Genomic DNA, 19,452 nt, shown 5'->3' with positions numbered 1-19,452 from the left:
CCGTTCCGTTCTAGTCCCTCCCGCTCCGGTTCGGCCCGGCCCGCCCCGCCCCACCGGCCCGGAACGGTCCCGCCGGGCTTCCGGGGGTGCGTCGGGGAAAGCGGCCCGGGTGGGCCCGGCCCCACGCGGAAGGGACGCGCCCGCCGCGGCGGGAAGGAGCCCACGGGCCCCCCGCGCCATCGGCCCCAGTAGCCCCCCCGTTAGCCCGGCCAGGGGGGGTCCGTTACACTTCCCCCCCCCCCGTCCGGTGCTGGTGCCCTGAGCGTGCTGGGACCAGTCACCCCAGTCCCCATAGCCCAGTCTGGGGGAGCCCCGTCGCCCCCCCAGTGCCATCAGCCCGTCCCATCGAGGTCCCATCGTCCCCCCAGTCCCATTAGCCTGCCCCACTGGGGTCCTATAACCCCCAGTCCCATCGCCCCATCCCACTGGGGTCCCATCGCCCCCCCAGTCCCATTACCCCATCCTATTGGGGTCCCATCACCCCCCCCAGTCCCATCATGCCCCCCCCCCAGTCCCATTACCCTGTCCCACTGGGATCCCATCATCCCCCCAGTCCCATTATCCCATCCCATTGGGGTCCCATGACCCCCCCAGTCCCATTACCCTGACCTACTGTTGACCCACTGCCTCCCCCAGTCCCATTACCCCATCCCCCTGGGGTCCCATCACCCCCCAGTCCCCTTATCCCAGCCTGCCCCAGTATGCCCCCATTATTCCCACTGGTCCCAACAGCCCGGCCCAGGGCGATCCCACTCCCCTTCCCACCTCCGTCCCAGCCCCTGGGGTCCCCTTGTCCCCCCCTCTCCCCCTGGGATAACTCAGCACCATCCTGCACTGACTTTCCATGACCCCCCCCCCAGCCCCCGGGGCTGCCCCGATTCCCCCTTTCCCGTGGCCTCAGCCCCACAGAAGTTTCTCTGTTTTTAGGAAAGAGGTTGACCCACAGGACCTGCCCCCCTGGACCTCTCGTCCCACCAGAATTTGGGGGGCGATAACGAGACCTGGCAGGGGGGGACACACACACAACCTGAGGGCGGAAGACAGGAGCGTGGCACTTGTAGGGTCCGTGTGATCTCTCCCACCTGTATACGGAGCTCCGGCACCTTCCGTGAGCGGAGAGACGGGGTAATCCAGAGCTTTTTTTGACCCTTCTCTGAACACCCAGAGTTGGGAGGATCTCAGAAAATCTGCAGATCATCAGGAAAAGAGCTGCTGCAGCGTGACCAGGGGCTTCTCCCTGCCCTGCTCCCGGCTGCTCTGCCGCTGCTGTTGGCGTTTCTGGCTGGAGACGTTGATGGGAAAGAGTCAAATCCAGACCCCAACATCCCACCCGGGACCCCCCCATGAGCTGGACCCCCTCTTTTGTGGGGCTGAGCTGCCTCCGCTTCCGTACTCCAGCTCCAAACGCAGATGCGGGGCTGATCCAGACCCAAATTTGGTACAAATGTGGTAAAAATACCAATTCTGTTAGGAGCCCTCCCATTAAAACCAAGTCATCTGGCACAAAAAGACCCCAACAAAGAGGAGTGAGACCCAAAATGGAGCCGTTTATGGGGTCTCCTGGAGGAGTGGGGTTTGGGACAAGCCAGTCAGACTGGCTCCCCCCACCCAGAAGCTACAGGATCCACACGATTTATTATATATTATAAATACATTAAGCCTGGATACATTAAAATCCCAGACCAGAAGTCTGTTGGGCACATGGGTGGTGAACCCTCAGATTCCAAACCACGTGGTCTCTGTGGATAAAACACCAACCCAGGGCTCCACCACCTTCCGATCACAGGCGGTACCCAGAAGTGGCTCACGTAGGACAACGTCGCGCTGGCCCCGAAGCCGCGCTGGCCCCGAAGCCACGCTGGCCACAACTGCTCTTATTCAGGGTGGAGAACGATGGGGCCAAACTCATTCCTCGTGTAAATGACCGTAAGCCCAACAAATCCCACCAGAACTGGGGTGTGATGGTCTATCGACATCTAGACGGCATTTTAACGGGAGAGGATTCCTCCAGTAGGGTCTGGAGAAGGTGTCACCGTGTCCCAGCCCACCTGGAAGGGAAGGGGGTCTCCATCCCCGAAGGGGAATTATGGGGGACCCAGCCAAACAGTTTGATTTTTAGGCATAACGTGGCAGGCGGGGTATTCCCTCCCACACCTCACCACCGATGCCCAAGTTGAGCTCACCCTTTGATGTGAAGAAGCTCCTACAAGACCTGGGAACTCCAGGACTTGGAGGAGCTTGTAGGGATCCTGAGGAGGCCACGTCCTACAAGTTGTCCATGGGGGTTGTGGCAACAAGCTCCTGATAAAGCCCAATATAAATTCTATATGGTCTGGGTCAACCTTGGGGTGGCAAGGTTCCCCATCGTGGTGGCCACCATGGGATAAGCCTCTATTGGCTCCATCCTGGCTGGATACTGGAGCCATCGCTGGAGATGCACCCTTAAAATACAGACCCAGTTCCCCATCCTTGAAAGATGGGGAGAGTCTTCTCCTGCTTCTCGGGGAATCCCACAGCCCAGCACAATCCGGAAGATGCTGAAGCTCATGGCACACCGTGACCGGGTCAAGGGGGACATATGGGACACGACAGCTTGGTCTGATGGCAAAGGTCTAGGGCACAGATTGAGGATCCGGGTGGAACCACTGAGAAGATCCTTGTCCAGGGGACACACGCGCCCTCTCCATCTCCGATGGCATGATGGTGGGCTGGCTACGTGCCCACCTAGGACAACCTGAGGGACAGTGGATACTTGTGGTCCTTGTGGCAAGTAGATTTTATAGGACCCCAAAGCCCAACTCCCAATAGATGGGAGCATAGTTTAGGCTAGAGATCAGCAGTGGTTTAGTGCCCTGAAGGTCATGTGGACGTAGGACCATGGTTCACACACCATCAGACAATGGATCACATTTCAAGAATAAAGATATACAGAGATGGGCTGAATCCGGAGGAATCTGGTGGATCTTCCACTTCGCTCATCATCCCCAGCCCAGTGATAGTCACAGAATCACAGAATCATCTCGATTGGAAAAGACCTTGAAGATCATCCAGTCCAACCATCAACACAACATTGACAGTTCCCCACTACACCATATCCCTCAGCGCTATGTCGACCCTACTCTTGAACACCTCCAGGGATGGGGACTCCACCATTCCTGACTGGACTTCTTAAAACTCAACTGTGACTTGGCACTTGGACCAGGGAGTCCCAAACCTCAACCAGTCCCTGCCTGAATCACGGGTGGCAATGTCATGTTGACAGCGCGGTCGCTGCTTTAGGTGACCAGTAGACCATGACTGGTCTTCATTGTCCAATCTGAAAAGCTTTGGATGGCAACCGTGGCGTAACTTCAACTTCGGGTATGAATGGTGATCATCAATTGTCCGTTGGACAATCCGTCCAGGTTGATCATCCACAATAAGACCATTCTCCTTCCAAACGCCTCTTTGAAGCTCCTCATGGAAGATGCTCAACCACTGGGGAAACAACCGTCTCATCTCCAAGCGGTGGAGAGCCAAAATGCCGGTTACTCCAGTTGTCTCCCCTGGATCCTTGGGCCTTAGTCCACATCTCGATCGCAATAAGCCTGGAGTCAAAGCCAACATGTGGGCAACCAGGAGTACCAGGTTAAGAAAGATTTGGGGGAAAACTCCTTTAATTTTCTTTCCCTCTCATAATTGTTCTTGTCTAATGATTAGGTCGCATCTAGCAATGACAATAATGCCCGTTCCCTTCTCCGGGGGGGGACGACAACCGCATCGTTCAATTTACAAACGCGATTTCTCCGGTGGGTAACGGATTCGGTTGTTGGGTTTGTTCAGCACCGTTAGATGATGAATTTGGGTGGTGAGCAGAACCTGCCCCCAGTGCATCCTGGTATCAACCTCATTGGGGGTAATGACTCCCCAACACCCCAAATTATCGACCGCAGCCTTCCAAAGCATTCTGATACCCTAGGGCAGAAATTTGGCCTGGGCAGGGAAGAGGAGCCATGATAATTACACCCCGCATCGCAATCACACCCGACGTAAATGGGACAAACGGACGCCAGCTCCTAACGATCCCCACCTGGACACCTCCCGGACCTCTCATAATTAATCCCCAATTACAAATGATGATATTTTTGATAATCTGGAACTCTGGCATCTGACACGGCATGTTAATAATATGAATTGCCAAAGACAGGATCATTTAGCTGGTCCTAGTTTTCACCAGAGTAACGGTTGGCTGAGCACTAAAGATGATCGGGACACATGTGCCCCAGAAGACGTATCTGTCTGTACAGATCACATCCCTTTTGGCCAATCCAATTAAGTCCTTAATGAAATTGAGTTGCTCTTCCTACCCGTAGTGCTCAGTTGGCCAACACCATGATGCCCTTGGGCAAAGGTGGTGGCCCACCAGCTGAAGACCTTGGGGGCGTTGGTTTGGTGGCACCAGCGCCTACGAGATCCCATCCCCACGGTGGGCAGATGGTGGCACCGTGGCACGTCTCAGTCCTTGTCTAAAAATGTAATATTTAACTTCCAACGCAACCATCGCCATGTACGTAATTAGTGCGCAGACTCTCGTCTAGCCCGGAGGGGTTTGCGTGCTAATAAATGTTACTCGCTGGGTTTCCACTAACAAATTTAAACAAATCAAGCAGGATGTAAATGACAATCAGCAGCACACCACCGGGAGCCAGCCCTGCTCGGGGTCTGCCGCCGACACCAGTGGCCACATGGGCAAAATGGTGGCGACGCCTCAACATGGTGGCCACACCTCAGCATGGTGGCCACACCTTAACATGGTGGCCACACCTCAACATGGTGGCCACACCTCAGCATGGTGGCCACACCTTAACATGGTGGCCACACCTCAACATGGTGGCCACACCTCAGCATGGTGGCCACACCCCAACATGGTAGCCACACCTCAACATGGTGGCCACACCTCAACATGGTGGCCACACCTCCAAATTAAACACATAAATAGATGCGTGCATAGAGCTAATTAATCACAAGGACCTTCTTGCTTTACTGGTGGTTATTTGGGACAATTAGTAATACTGAATATAGATTTCCTTTTCAGGTAGTAATTTTGTGGTCAGTTGTGATTCCCTTTTGCTTTACTCATCGCAAGTATAATAGTGATTTCTAGTGATCTGTAACAAAGAAATTACAGATTACTAATAGTTTTTGCTATTAGTAATTTATTTAGTATTTTGCTAAGAGTTATCGCTAATAATTTGTGTTATTACTATTACTATTTGTTTTGTTGCCACTAATATTACTGTTAGTAATTACTAATACTGGTAGTATTTTATACTGTAGTGATAGCAGACAGTAACAGTCACTAAGAGTAATAGTGATGTATGAGAGTAGCAATTGATAGTAATTTTAATAAAGAAATTAATGGAAATAAAGCTGCCAAGCCCTCGTGTCCAGTGGGATCCACGAACCTGTGAGCCGGTCCCCTGGGGATTTAGGGGTGAGTGAGAGCCCCCCCGTCCCCCCGCCTTGGTGGGACACCCCCATGGTCACATCCCAGGTGGGAGCAGTTGGCGGGACCCCAGAACCCTGGTGGGTGCAGGGTGGGGTAACTGCACCCACCCGTGGCTCTACACCAGAAAAGGTGTAAAAAAATATCACGTTATCGACCCAAAATGAGCTTCTGTGCGGGAGCGGCCGTGCAGGGGGAGTCCTGGCCAGACGGACCCTCGTGGGGAGCCCCCGGGTGACGCGGGGACGCGGCACGGCACGGTGTGAGCGGGGGGGGCTGTACCCGGAGCTGCGGCGGGTGACGCCTCACGCGCGGGTGCTCGTGTCACCAGCCGGGGTTCTGTGATGACTGTGGGTATCGAGGCGCTTGCTGTACTCTTGTGTTTTATATATATATACACACACACTCTTTTATACATTTCTATTTTCCTAGGGGTAATTTCGTAGTGACTTGTAGGGGAGAGAGAGAGAGAAAATGGTTCTGTTCTGTTCTATTCTATTCTATTCTAAATTCCATTATATTACATTATACTATATTATATTAATATTTTATATTTTCTATAGACTATAATATTAATATTCTATATTTTGTATAGAATATAAAAATATAACTACTTTATTTTTTATACATAATATAAAATATTATTGTACATTTTTGTAAGTATTCTATATACTGTCACTACCTGGAATTACATAATAACTTGTACTATACATATATTTGCTTTATCCTTGTAAAATATAGAGATATACACTTACTTTCCCAGGGGTAGTTTAGTAGTGGCTTGTAGTAGATAGAGACATAGAGAGATATAATATTTTTCTTTTCTTTTCTTTTCTTTTCTTTTCTTTTCTTTTCTTTTCTTTCCTTTTCTTTTCTTTTCTTTTCTTTTCTTTTCTTTCCTTTTCTTTCCTTTTCTTTCCTTTTCTTTTCTTTTCTTTTCTTTTCTTTTCTTTTCTTTTCTTTTCCTTTTTCTCTTTTCTTTTCTTTTCTTTTCTCTTTTCTTTTCTTTTCTTTTCTTTTCTTTTTTCTTTTCTTTTCTTTTCTTCTTTTCTTTTCTTTTCTTTTCTTTTCTTTTCTTTTCTTTTCTTTTCTTTTCTTTTCTTTTTTCTCTTTTCTTTTCTTTTCTTTTCTTTTCTTTTCTTTTCTTTTCTTTTCTTTTCTTTTCTTTTCTTTTCTTTTCTTTTCTTTTTTTCCTTTTTCTCTTTTCTTTTCTTTTTTCTTTTCCTTTTCTTTTCTTTTCTTTTCTTTTCTTTTCTTTTCTTTTCTTTTCTTTTCTTTTCTTTTCTTTTCTCTTTTCTTTTTTCTCTTTTCTTTTCTTTTCTTTTCTTTTCTTTTCTTTTCTTTTCTTTTCTTTTCTTTTCTTTTCTTTTCTTTTCTTTTCTTTTCTTTTCTTTTCTTTTTTCTCTTCTCTTTTCTTTTTTCTTTTCCTTTTCTTTTTCTTTTTTCTTTTTCTTTTTTTCTCTTCCTCTTTAATTTTCTTTTTTATTATTTTCTATTCTATTATTTTCTTTATTATTTTCTTTAATATTATTCTATTCTATCCCATCCCATCCCCTCCCACCCCACCCCACCCCACTCTAACGTTACTATCCCCCCCCCGCACACCCTCCCCCCACACTCAGTCTCTGAGCTCTCTCTCACGGGACATTGCAGACACGTTCTCTATTTCGTGTCTAACGGAACCAATCCTCGAATATTCGATCCCTTCTGGATACAGCTGGTTCCCCCAGAGGCTCCCCCAGCCCCGCGTGTCCTCGGGTGTCACGGGGGGACCCACTCCCACCCCGCTCAGGTCACCCTCCTGCCCCCGGGTCCCCCTCATTAGCGCTAATTAAGAGCCGCCGCTTCTCCCCTGCGGTGCCCCGCGTGGCACGGGGGGCCCCTGGCTCTCGGGGGGCCCTGGCCACCCCCCCCCGGGGTGTCCCAGCCACGACACCACACCCGTGGGCAGCAGTGGGGCGGCGGCGGCACCCATGGGTGGGTGGGGAGGGGCACAGCTGGGCACAGCTGGGTGGGTCAGAGCTGGATAGGGCAGGATCCCACATGCATTGGGCACGGTCACATCGGGTTGGGCACTGCTGGGTGTAGGTGGCACAGCTGGATGTGTGGGGCACAGCTGGATGTGTGGGGCACAACTGGATGAGTGGGGCACAGCTGGATGTACCGGGCACAGCTGGATGTGTGGGGCACAGCTGGATGTACCGGGCACAGCTGGATGTATGGGGCACAGCTGGATGCACAGGGCACAGCTGGACGGGTGGGACACAGCTGGATGTAGGGGACACGGCTGGATGTGTGGTGCACAGCTGGATGTGTGGGGCACAACTGGATGAGTGGGGCACAGCTGGATGTACCGGGCACAGCTGGATGTGTGGGGCACAGCTGGATGCACAGGGCACAGCTGGATGTGTGGGGCACAGCTGGATGTGTGGGGCACAGCTGGATGAGTGGGGCACAGCTGGATGTACCGGGCACAGCTGGATGTGTGGGGCACAGCTGGATGCACAGGGCACAGCTGGATGTATGGGGCACAGCTGGGTGCACAGGGCACAGCTGGACGGGTGGGACACAGCTGGATGTACGGGACACGGCTGGATGTGTGGGGCACAGCTGGATGAGTGGGGCACAGCTGGATGTACTGGGCACAGCTGGATGTATGGGGCACAGCTGGATGCACAGGGCACAGCTGGATGTGTGGGGCACAGCTGGATGAGTGGGGCACAGCTGGATGTACCAGGCACAGCTGGATGTACCAGGCACAGCTGGATGTGTGGGGCACAGCTGGATGAGTGGGGCACAGCTGGATGTACCAGGCACAGCTGGATGTGTGGGGCACAGCTGGATGCACAGGGCACAGCTGGACAGGTGGGGCACAGCTGGATGTACGGGACACGGCTGGATGTGTGGGGCACAGCTGGATGTACGGGGCACGGTTGGATGTGTGGGGCACAGCTGGATGAGTGGGGCACAGTTGGATGTACTGGGCACAGCTGGATGTATGGGGCACAGCTGGATGTGTGGGGCCCAGCTGGATGCACAGGGCACAGCTGGATGTATGGGGCACAGCTGGATGTGTGGGGCACAGCTGGATGCACAGGGCACGGCTGGGTGGGGCAGGGGCAGAGCTGCCGTACAGGGCACAGCGCTATGAGTCACAGCTGGATGTGTGGGGCAGGGCTGGGTGGGGCACAGCTGGATGTACGGGACACGGCTGGGTGGGGCAGGGGCACGGCCGCTGTACAGGGCACAGCGCTATGAGTCCCAGCTGGATGTGTGGGGCAGGGCTGGGCGGGGCACAGCTGGATGTGCGGGGCAGGGCTGGGCGGGGCAGGGCCCGGCTGGGTGAGTCACCCCGGGGCGGGGCCCAGCGCCCCCCCCCCGCCGCTCCCCAGCGCAGAGCGGGCGGGGCCGGGGCGGGCGGTGGCGCCGAGGCGGCTCCCGGGGCTGGGCGCGGCGCCGGCGGGCGGCGGCAGGCGGGACGCCACGGTGAGGGGCGCGGGGACGGGTGGGGGGTGCCCCCCCCCCCCCCCCCCCCGCCATCTGTCCCCGGGCCGGGGGGGGCTGCCGGGGCCCAGAACATCCCGGGGCAGCGGGAGGGGGGGGACGGGACCCAGGGGCTGCTGCCCCACCGCCCTGCCCCACACCCGCCCCGGACCCAGCCCCTGCCCTATAGCGGCCCCAATCCCTGCCCTATAGCCACCCCCACCCCCTGCCCTATAGCGGCCGCAGACCCCCTATAGCAGCCCCAGATCCTGCCCTGTAGCCACCGTGGATCCCTGCCCTATAGCTGCCCCTGCCCCATAAGTACCCCAAAACCCCGCCCTATAGCAGCCCCTGCCCCTGCCCTACAGCTCCCTCATCCCCTGCCCTATAGCGGCCCCAGCCCCTGCCCTATAAACTGCCCCAGACCCCTTATAGCGGCCGCAGATCCTGCCCTATAGCCACCGCTCCCTGCCCTATAACGACCCCAGCCCCCTGCCCTGTAGCAGCCCCGGCCCCTGTTACCCCCTGCCCCGGAGCTGCCCCCCCGGGTGGGTGAATGGCCGGGGGGGGGGGGGGCTGTTTTTCCGGGGTCCCCCCCCGGTGTCGGTGACACGACCCGTCTCCGCGGGTGCCGTGCTCAGGCGGTGGCTCCGGACACCGGCAGGATGGTGCCGGTCCCCGTGGCGGCGCTCTGGGCCTTGGCTCCGCTCCTCGCCGGGGCAGGTACCCCCACCCCCCCGCCCCCTCCTGCTTCCTCCGCACCCCACGTTTCCCCGCAGAGCGGGGGGGCCGCGAGGGGCTGGCGGGTCCCGTCTCGGCGGTGACTCACGGGGCGGCTGCTGGGCACCGCCGCCGAAAGGCACCGTCAGCCTCCCCGCCCCCCCCCACCCCCGCCCCCCCATCCTGGGGGCTCCCCAGATGGAGGGGGGGGGTCAGAGGGGTGACCCCGCTGTCGCTCTTTGCCCCCCGCAGATGAACCCGCTGTCATCACCGTGACGGCGGCCGTCGGCGAGGACACCTGCCTGCCCTGCGACCCCCGGCCCTGGGGACACCTGCGCGGGGTCACCCTCACCTGCACCCACCGAGGTGGCTCCCAGCACCCCCCGGCCCTCGTCCTCAGCCACCGCCTGGGCCAGCACCCGCCGCCCATGGAACCGGGTTGGCACCCACCGGAGGAACCGGGCAACCAGTTCAGGGGGAGGGTGGCCTTCTGTGGCGCGGGGGCCACCGGCCTGGGCCTGCTCCTGCGCAACGTCAGCCACCCCGACTTCGGGAATTATTCCTGCGAGGCGGGGGGGGGGCGGCACCCCACAGCCCCTCTGCAGCCTCGTGCTGCAGCCCCCCGAGGCAGGTGAGTGGGGGGGACACACACAGCTTGGGGTGTCCCCCCCCATCCTCTGTCCCCTGGGTGCTGCCCCTTGTCCTGCACCCCGTGGGGCAGGTGAGTTGGGGGTGACACAGTTGGGGTGTTCCCCCCCCCCATCCTCTGTCCCCTGGGTGCTGCTGCTCACCTGCACCCCACAGTGTGGGGACACACACACACAGTTTGGGGTGTCCCCCCCCAATCCTCCATCCCCTGGGTGCTGTCCCTCACCCTGCAGCCCCTGGGGCAGGTGAGCAGGGAGGGGGGGACACAACACCCAGTTTGGGGGTGTCATCATCCCCCCCCCCCCATCCTCCATCCCCTGGGTGCTGCTGCTCACCCTGCACCCCACGGGACAGGTGAGTGGGGGGACACACACAGTTTGGGGTGTCTGTGTATCTTCCCCCCCCCATCCTCCATCCCCTGGGTGCTGCCCCTTGTCCTGCACCTCACGGGGGGGTTGGGGGTCCCCCAGGGGAAGTGGGAGGGGGGTTGGGGGGCCTTGTCCCCATGTCCCCCCCCCCCGTTGGTTGCTCTGCAGGGGTCCCCGGGGCCGCGGAGCCGGACATGATCATGGTGGTGTGTGCGCTCACCGCGGCCTTCACCGCCGTGGCCATCGGCGTCCTGGTGGGCTGCCGCTGCGGCCGGGGCTGTGGGTGCCCAAAGGGGGGCTGTGGGTGCCCAGGTGGGTGCTGGGCATGCTCAGAGGGGTGCTGGGGGTGACCAGGTGGGTGTTGCGGGTGCTTAAAGGGGTGCTGGGGGTGCCCAAAGGGGTGCTGGGGGTGCTCAGGGGGTGCTGTGGGCACCCAGGTGGGTGCTGGGGGTGCACAAAGGGGTGCTGGGGGTGTCCAGGTGGGTGCTGGGGGTGCCCAAAGGGGTGCTGGGGGTGCCCAGGTGCGTGCTGAGGTGGGTGCTGGGGGTGCCCAAAGGGGTGCTGGGGGTGCTCAGGGGGTGCTGTGGGCACCCAGGTGGGTGCTGGGGGTGCCCAAAGGTGTGCCCAGGTGGGTGCTGGGGGTGCCCAGGTGGGTGCTGGGGGTGCTCAGGGGGTGCTGTGGGCGCCCAGGTGGGTGCTGGGGGTTCCCAAAGGGGTCCCGGGGGTGCCCAGGGGGGTGCTGCGGGTGCTCAGAGGGTGCTGTGCGTGTCTTGTGGGTGCTGTGGATGCTCAGTGGATGTTGTGGGTGCCCCGGGGGGTGCTGAGGGTGTCCAGTGGGTGCTGCGGGTGCCCAGGGGGGTGAGGATGGGGTGTGATGGGAATGGAGATATGGATGAAGATGAGGATGAAGAGGGGGACGGGGGTGGTGACTGAGCTGAGGATGAGGACGGTGACGGGCGCGGGGATCTGTGTGGGGACGTCGGGGCGCTGCTCCCTGCCCCGTGGGGGTCCCGTGGGGGGTCCCGCGGCCCCACCTCACCCCCCCGCTCCTCGGCGGGGTCCAGCCCAGGGAACCGGAGCCGCGGATGGAGGAGGAGGAGGAAGAACCGTGGCCTTGGGCGACCTGAAGAGTCCCAGCGCCTGAGGGCACCACGCAGGATGCGGCCAACTGGGGGCTCGGGGGGGGCCGGGGCGATGCCCCCCAAACCCGCCCCAATAAAGCGCGTTAGTGCGGAGCGGGCGGTGGGGGCCTTCCTTCGCGGTGCGCCCCGCGTGGGGGTGGGTGGGGACGGGACATGGGGGTCCCGGGGGGGGGATATGAGGGTCCCGGGGGGGGGGGGGGGTGTCCCCGTGCGCGTCCGAACCCCCCCGCGGCTGGGACGGGGTGGCCCCGCCCACGGACACGCCCCTCGCCCCGCCCCGTCCCCGTGGACACGCCCCCCGGGCCACCGTGTCCCTGGGGGTGGAGTGTCCCCATCCGTGTCCCCGTCCCCCGCGGAGCCCTCGCTGTAACAGCGCAGCAGCCCCCGCCCATGTGCACATGCGTGTGCACACACACACACGTGTACACACACACACATGCATGTGCCCTGGCCGCTTCCCGCCCCACGCTCTTCCTCCTCTTCCTCCTCCCGCTCTCAGCGCAGGGCCACCAGGGCCTCCCCGCCACCCCCTGCCTGTCCTCGTCCCTGTCACCATCCCATCCCACCACGGCCACCATGGCCACCACAGCCACAACAGCCACAATGGCCACCACAAACACTACGGCCACCACAGCCACCATGGCCACTACAGCCAGTATGGCCACCAGTGCCTATGGCTACCACAACCACCACGGCCACAAAGGCCACCACAGCCACAATGGCCACCAGGGCCACCATGGCCACCACAACCACAATGGCCACCAGGGCCACCACAGCCACCATGGCCATCACAGCCACAATAGCCACCACAGCCACTATGGCCACCACGGCCACTACAGCTAGTATGGCCACCAGTGCCTATGGCCACCACAACCACCACAACCATGATGGCCACCACAGCCACCACAGCCACAAAGGCCACCGCAGCCACCACAGCCACCATGGCCACCACAGCCAGCATGGCCACCAGGGCCGCCATGGCCACCACAACCACTACAATCACCACAGCCACAAAGGCCACCACATGTAGATCCGATGAGGGACACGTAGATCTGACGGGTGGACACGCAGGTCTGACCGACAGACGTGTAGATCTGACAGACGGACGGTGCATCCGCTGGCCAACGTGGGCACCTTCATCTCCATCACCGGGGCAGAAGCATTTTGGTGGGACCCAGGAGTGTTCAGCCCCACCACGCCCTCACAGGTTGCCCGAGGGGGCTCTCCAGTGGCCCACGGGCATCAACCACGGTGTTTTCGGGGCCACATCAACCCCCATGGCCGGGTGGTGGCTCCTTGGTGCCACGGGCTGGGTGCCATTGCTGCGGTGGCACCTCGGTGACCCTAAGAGCGAGGAGGAGATTTTTGGTCTCGGTTCCTCTGCCCAAAGTTCTCAGTTGCCTGCAGGAAGGGCGGTGCTGGCACCGGCAGCGGCTCCCCGGGGCTTTCCAGCCTTGATGAACCCGCGCATGGCAGAGAAATAATAATAAATATAATAAATATGATAATAAAAATAATAATACCTGGGAGGTGGTGCTCCTCCAAGCAAAGGGAACCATGTCCTGGTGATGGGACAAGACGGTGGCTCTTGCCTCTGCACACAGGGTCCGTGAATAAAGCCTGATGCAAAAAAATAGGGGCAAAAATTCAGCAAAAAAATGGGATTTGAGGCTTGAATCCGGTTCGGGAAGGGACCCGCTGCTTCCCCGCGACCCGGGTTGACTCTGTAATTAATGTAAACGAGGTGAGCGTGGAGGGGACGGAGCAGAGCGTGGTGGTGGAGGAAGGATCCCTCCTCCTCCTCCTCCCCCTCCCCCTCCTCCTCCTCCTCCTCCTCCTCCTCCTCCTCCTCCTCCTCCTCCTCCTCCTCCTCCCCCCTGTGGGCTTTGGGCGTCCCACTGGACACCCAGAAATAAAGGGAAACACAAAGAAATCCACCAAACTTGCCGTTTTTTACGCAGCTCACAGGTGTGAGCAGCAGAGAAGGGAATCGCCGGGTTTTGGGCTCCTGCTTCCCCTGAGGTTGCTGGGGCTGGAGAGTTGGCACTGCCCATTTTGGGGTGATTTCTGCAAATTTGGGGTCAGAGATTTGGCTGTGCCCTTGCAGGGTAACCCCCAATCTCCCCAGCTGGGAGCGTTTTGGGGACAAACGGCTTCCCCGTGTCCCTGCTGTCCCCGCAACGGTCCCTGCTGTCTCCCTGCGTCCCTCCAAGAGCTGTCACCGAAGGCAGAAATCAATTATAAATGCTAATTATGGTAAAATGTAACCATACCCCCTGCCCCCCCCGGGCTGGGGGTCTCTGGGCTCCCACAGCGCGATTCGGGCAGTTTTGGGGGTGCGCGGTCAGCCGCGAGGAGCTGAAGTGGCTCCTCACGTGATTGAAAAAGAGGGGGCGCTGCCCCTTTAAGGACGGAGGGGGCGCTGCCCCTTTAAGGGCGGGGACGCGGCGAACAGGTGCGGCGGAGACACACCGCGCTGGAGGGGGTAGGGGGGAGGCGGCGGCTGAGCGACGGGACGGGCCACCAATGAGAAGGCAGAGCGAGCCAGACGGGCCAATGAGAGCGCGGTGAAGGGAAGGGGCGGGCCGTCGGCCGCTCGCGGCGGGGGCGCGAAGCGGATCGGTCGCCTCAGGGTTCTGCGCGGCGCGGTTGGACCCAGTTCAGCTGGACCCGGCTTAGCTGGGCCCGGCTCGGCCATGGCAAGGCCCCAAGGGGACGAGTTTTCCTTCGTGAGCCCGGCGGTGAAGTACGTGCTCTTCTTCTTCAACACGCTCTTCTGGGTGAGTGCCGGGGGGTCGTGCCCGGGGGGACCTCCCCTATTCCCGGGGGGCCCCGGGACCCCCTTATCGCTGGGGTGGGGGAATGGGACGAGCCCCCATCGCCCCCCTCCCCCGGGACCCCCCAGCCAGCGCCGGCTGTTGGGCCCGATCCTGGCCCCGCGCAGGTGACGGCCCCCCCGAGCGGTGACACTGCGGGGGGCAGACAGCCCTTGTCCCCAGCCCCCCTCCCCGGGGGACGTCTCGTGCGTGGAAGTCACATGATTGTCCATGTTTTGGGGTCTTTTGGGATTTTTTAAAATGTTTTTCTGAGGATTTTTTACAATATTTTGGGAGGAGTATTTTGATGGGTTTTGAGGATTTTTTTAATGTTTTCTGAGCATTTTTAAAAATGGGGGGGATTATTTTATGTTTTTCAGGGAATTCTTTTAATGTGTTTTGGGATTTTTTTTAATGTTTTTTGAGGATTTTTTAAAAATGATTTTTGGGGTTTTTTAAAGTTTTGGGGGGTTTAAAAATTTTTTTTATTTTTAAAATGTTTTTTGGAGAATTTTTAAAATACTTTTTGAGGATGTTTTAAAATGTCTTTTGGGGAAGTATTTTGATGTGTTTTGGGGAATTTTTTTAATGTGTTTTAAGGGGGAATTTTTTAATGTTTTTGGGGGAATTTTTAAACATTTTTTGAGGATTTTTTAATGTGTTTTGGGGAAGTTGTCTTATGTGTTTTGGGGGATTTTTATGTTTTTTGAGGATTTTTTTTCTTTTGGGTTGGATTTTTTCGCGTTTTGGGGTTTGTTTTCTTTTTTAACTTTCCTGGGGGCTTTTTTCCGACGGTCGGGTTTTTTTCAAGGGCTTTTCCCACGTTCCAAATCCCTTTTTTTTGAGGAAGTTTCTCATTTCCCACAAACGACGTCCCCATGTCCGGCCACCCGGAGCGGGGAGGGGCTGGTGGGGACGGAGGTGACCTCCCTGCACTGGGGGGGACACGCTGGGGGCTCTGTCCTACCTGTGACGCCGCCGTCGGGTCCGTGCGGGGCTGTCGAGGGGAAACTGAGGCAGCGGGTCTGGCTCTGAGGTGGCCCAAACCTCGCCACCATCTCGCTCCGCAGATGATCTCGATGGCGACGGTGGCGGTGGGGGTCTACGCCCGGCTGCTGAAACACGCAGGTGAGGTTGGGGGGCTCGGGGGTGCCGGCTCGGGGGTGCCGCCGCGCGGGTGGCGGTGACGGCTCGCTGCGGCAGAGGCGGCGCTGGCCTGCCTGGTGGTGGATCCCGCCGTGCTGCTCATCGCGGTGGGTGTCCTCATCTTCCTCATCACCTTCTGCGGCTGCGTCGGCTCCTTGCGGGAGAACATCTGCCTGCTGCAGGCGGTGAGTGGCTGGCGATGGTGGGTGTTGTCGTGTCCCCGCTCTGGGGTGTCACCGCGGTGTCCCTCAGCCGCCATCACACTCCTCTTGCCCTCGCAGTTCTCCGTCTGCCTGACCATCGTCTTCCTCCTGCAGCTGGCGGCCGGCGTGCTGGGCTTTGTCTTCTCCGATAAGGTACCGCCGGGGAGCAGGGGGAAGGGGGAGCAGCGCTGCGGGGGGGGGTCTGGGTGACCCCCAGCCTGTCCCGCTGGGTGACAGCCTTGCTGGTGTGTGTCCTCCCCTGGCTGTCCCTGTCCCGCAGGCGCGTGGGAAGGTCAGTGACATCATCAACGCCGCCATCGTGCATTATCGGGACGACCCGGACCTGCAGAACCTCATCGACTTCGGGCAGAAGGAGGTGCGGGGAGCCATGGGGGGGTCACACGTGTCCCCACTCGCAGGTCAGGCGTGGAGATTGTGGCTCTCGCTTTAAATCCGTGGGGTGAGGGTGTCGGGTGGCTCCTCCACGAGGGGTTTGATGTTGGCGGTGAAGCCCTGGATAAAAACTGGGAGACAACAGGACAGTGTTTCTGTAGGAGCTAGTAAAAGTGGATGCGGCTGTCCCTAAAGCCAGCGGTGCTGGGGCGAGTGGGGCGTGGGGGGGGTGGTTTGGGAGGGCCGTCACTCGCTGCCTGTTGACCCAGTGTCCCTTTGTGTCCCCCCCCCCCCTCACAGTTCAGCTGCTGCGGGGGGGTGTCCTACAAGGATTGGTCCCAGAACATGTACTTCAACTGCACCCCCGCCAACCCCAGCCAGGAGCGCTGCTCTGTCCCCTTCTCCTGCTGCCTGCGGGACACCCACCAGGTGAGGACAGTGTCCTCGGGGCTGGGGGGGACACCCCGGGGTGCTCTCAGGGGACCCCCTTACTCTGCATCTCTCCTCCCATCCCTTGGGGCTGCACTGAGCCTGGAGCCCCCCACCTCCCCAGGAGGGTGTTGATTGCCAGCCGGCTGAACATGAGCCAGCAGTGTGCCCAGGTGGCCAAGAAGGCCAATGGCATCCTGGCTTGTATCAGCACTAGTGTGGCCAGCAGGGACAGGGAAGGGATCTGACCCCTGTGCTGGGCACTGGTGAGGCCGCCCCTCGATGAGTGGGTTCAGTTTTGGGCCCCTCACTCCAAAAAGGCCATTGAATGACTCGAGCGTGTCCAGAGAAGGGCAACGGAGCTGGTGCAGGGTCTGGAGCACAGGTGTGATGGGGAGCGGCTGAGGGAACTGGGGGGGTTTAGTGTGGAGAAGAGGAGGCTGAGGGGAGACCTCCTGGCCCTCTGCAACTGCCTGAAAGGAGGGTGCAGAGAGGGGGGATGAGTCTCCTGAGCCAAGGAACCAGCGGCAGGCCAAGAGGGAATGGCCTCAAGCTGCGCCAGGGCAGGGTCAGACTGGCTCTTAGGAAGGATTTCTTTGCAGAAGGGGTTGTTGGGCGTTGGAATGGGCTGCCCAGGGCAGGGGGGGAGTCCCCATCCCTGGAGGGGTTGAAGAGTCGGGTTGACCCAGCGCTGAGGGATCTGGTGGAGTTGGGAACGGTCAGGGTGAGGTTCATGGTTGGACTGGAGGATCTTCAAGGGCTTTTCCAACCTGGATGATTCTGGGATTCTGTGAGAGGGAACCCACCAGCAATGTGTGGCAGCCTCCACCGTCCTCCGGGTTTAGGGGTGCTGCAGGGGGGGTCAGGGCGGATTCCCCCTGTGTGGGGTGGGGGGGTGGCAGGCAGCGACGCTGTCACCCCCCCTTCCCGCTCAGGTATTGTCCCTTGTGGGGGCTGGGGGGGTTTAGGGGACCCAGCGGTGGAGGGATGGGCTGGGGACACCGAGGGCCCAGAGGAAGGGGACACCTGAGCTCCTGTTCGCCCCCCCCAAAAGCAGGGACCCCCCCCCCGCCCCAGCCCAGTGGGTTTTGTCCCCCCCCACCAGGCTGTGGTGAACACCCAGTGCGGATGGGGCGTGCAGGCCCGTGGCTACCTGGAGGCTGGCGCCGTCATCTACACCACTGGCTGCGTCGACACCCTGGGCAGCTGGATCCACAGCAACCTGCTGCTGCTGGGGGGCATCGCCCTGGGGCTGGCCCTCCCCCAGGTACCGCGGCCCTCCGGCCTCGCCTCCGTCCACCTGGCCTCCCTCCACCTTCGTCTCTTCCTCGCATCCTTCCTCATGTCTTCCTCGTGTCCATCCTCCCTCAAGTCCATCCTTCCTTGTCTCTTCCTCACATGCATCCGTCCTTGCATCTGTCTTTCCTTCCTCGTGTCCGTCCTTCCTCATCTCTTCCTCATGTCTGTCCTCATCTCTTCCTTGCGTGCATGTGTCTGTCCTTCCTCATCTCATGTCCATCCTTCCTCATCTCTTCCTCACATGTGTGCATGCATCCATCCTCGTGTCCTTCCTCATCTCTTCATTGTATCCATCCTCGTGTCCGTCTGTCCTCACATCCTTCCTCATCTCTCCCCCACATCTGTCCATCCTTCCATCCTTGTGTCCTTCCTCACCTCTTCCTCGCATCCATCCTCACCTCTTCCTCGCATCCGTCCATCCTTCCTCACCTCCTCCTTGTGTGCATCTGTCCGTCCTTGCACGTGTCCTTCCTTGCCTCCTTCCTCATGTCTGTCTGTCCTCACATGCGTCCTTCCTCATCTCTTCCCTGCATCTGTCCCTCCTTCCTCATCCCTCCCTCCTCCCTCACATCCGTCTGTCCTTCCTCACCCCCTCCCTCGCCTCCTTCCTCATCCCTCACATCCATCCTTATCTCCTCCTTGCATCTGTCTGTCCTTCCCCACATCCTTCCTCACCCCCTCCTCTCCTCCTCCTCTCCCTCAGCTGGTGGGCATCCTGCTGGCTCAGATCCTCATCCACCAGATCAAAGACCAGATCAAGCTGCAGCTCTACAACCACCAGCACCGGGCAGACCCCTGGTACTGAGGCCCCGGCGCGGCAGCAGCTCGAGAAGCCGTGACCTCAACGGTGATTTTTTTTTATTTTTTTTTTTTTTTGCAAACCCCGGATCCCTTGGAAGAGCCGAAGGGGCTTTGCTGAAGGAGAGGGAGGTTGGAGCGGGACACCCGGAGAGGGATGCTGGGGACTTTGGGTGCCGGGTTTGCCGGGACGTGCCGTGCTGCTGCGTGCCATTTGGGGGACGGAACTGACCGTTGGTGAACTGCTGTCTGTCCGTTGTCTGTCTGTCCGTCCTCTCCCGATCCACACAGCCTTCACCCCGGGGGGGGAGGTGGGAATTGGGGACGTTGCCCCTGTCGATAGGCTCCATCTCTGTGACCCCGGGGGGATGCGGCCTCTGGCCTGGCCACCCTGGAAGAAGAAGGACCGTGAAGATGTTCCTGCCCAGGGCTGACCCGGGGGGGGGGGGGGGGGGGGGGGAGGTTCGTTAGTGGAGGGTGGGGGTCCCGTCACTGTTATCCCCCCCTCCCTGGTGCTGAGCC

At 58.9% G+C, this 19,452-nt stretch overlaps 2 protein-coding genes across 2 annotated transcripts; both read left to right on the top strand.

The window, feature by feature from the left end:
* The first annotated feature begins 8,788 nt into the window (after nt 1-8,788).
* Nucleotides 8,789-12,216, top strand: LOC141923702 (uncharacterized). The gene is made up of 5 exons (XM_074825325.1): nt 8,789-8,971; nt 9,610-9,691; nt 9,941-10,319; nt 10,873-11,016; nt 11,769-12,216. The coding sequence occupies exons 1-5, from the start codon at nt 8,789-8,791 to the stop codon at nt 12,214-12,216; spliced, it is 1,236 nt and encodes a 411-aa protein (XP_074681426.1).
* Nucleotides 12,217-14,365: 2,149 nt separating this feature from the next.
* On the top strand, nt 14,366-19,177 carry TSPAN33 (tetraspanin 33). Its single transcript, XM_074828142.1, has 8 exons — nt 14,366-14,626; nt 15,733-15,790; nt 15,866-15,993; nt 16,090-16,164; nt 16,292-16,387; nt 16,705-16,833; nt 17,939-18,100; nt 18,836-19,177. Exons 1-8 carry the CDS (start codon nt 14,543-14,545, stop codon nt 18,935-18,937), a joined length of 834 nt encoding a protein of 277 aa, XP_074684243.1. The 5' UTR covers nt 14,366-14,542; the 3' UTR covers nt 18,938-19,177.
* Nucleotides 19,178-19,452: the final 275 nt, after the last annotated feature.

The sequence above is a fragment of the Strix aluco genome, chromosome 5 (assembly GCF_031877795.1).
Source record: "Strix aluco isolate bStrAlu1 chromosome 5, bStrAlu1.hap1, whole genome shotgun sequence".
Lineage (NCBI taxonomy): Eukaryota > Metazoa > Chordata > Aves > Strigiformes > Strigidae > Strix > Strix aluco.
The sequence above is the reverse complement of the archived record's forward strand: the minus strand, read 5'-3'. Positions and strand labels throughout refer to the sequence as shown.

What these genes read in the sequence shown, in the direction of transcription:
- LOC141923702 (XM_074825325.1), top strand. Translation starts at nt 8,789, where the DNA reads ATGTGCGGGGCAGGGCTGGGCGGGGCAGGGCCCGGCTGGGTGAGTCAC. An exon ending in TCCGCTCCTCGCCGGGGCAG is followed by an intron (nt 9,692 to 9,940) that starts GTACCCCCACCC and finishes TGCCCCCCGCAG; the next exon opens with ATGAACCCGCTGTCATCACC. An exon ending in GGGGGGCTGTGGGTGCCCAG is followed by an intron (nt 11,017 to 11,768) that starts GTGGGTGCTGGG and finishes GGCGGGGTCCAG; the next exon opens with CCCAGGGAACCGGAGCCGCG.
- TSPAN33 (XM_074828142.1), top strand. Translation starts at nt 14,543, where the DNA reads ATGGCAAGGCCCCAAGGGGACGAGTTTTCCTTCGTGAGCCCGGCGGTG. An exon ending in TCGACTTCGGGCAGAAGGAG is followed by an intron (nt 16,388 to 16,704) that starts GTGCGGGGAGCC and finishes CCCCCCTCACAG; the next exon opens with TTCAGCTGCTGCGGGGGGGT. An exon ending in TGGGGCTGGCCCTCCCCCAG is followed by an intron (nt 18,101 to 18,835) that starts GTACCGCGGCCC and finishes CCTCTCCCTCAG; the next exon opens with CTGGTGGGCATCCTGCTGGC.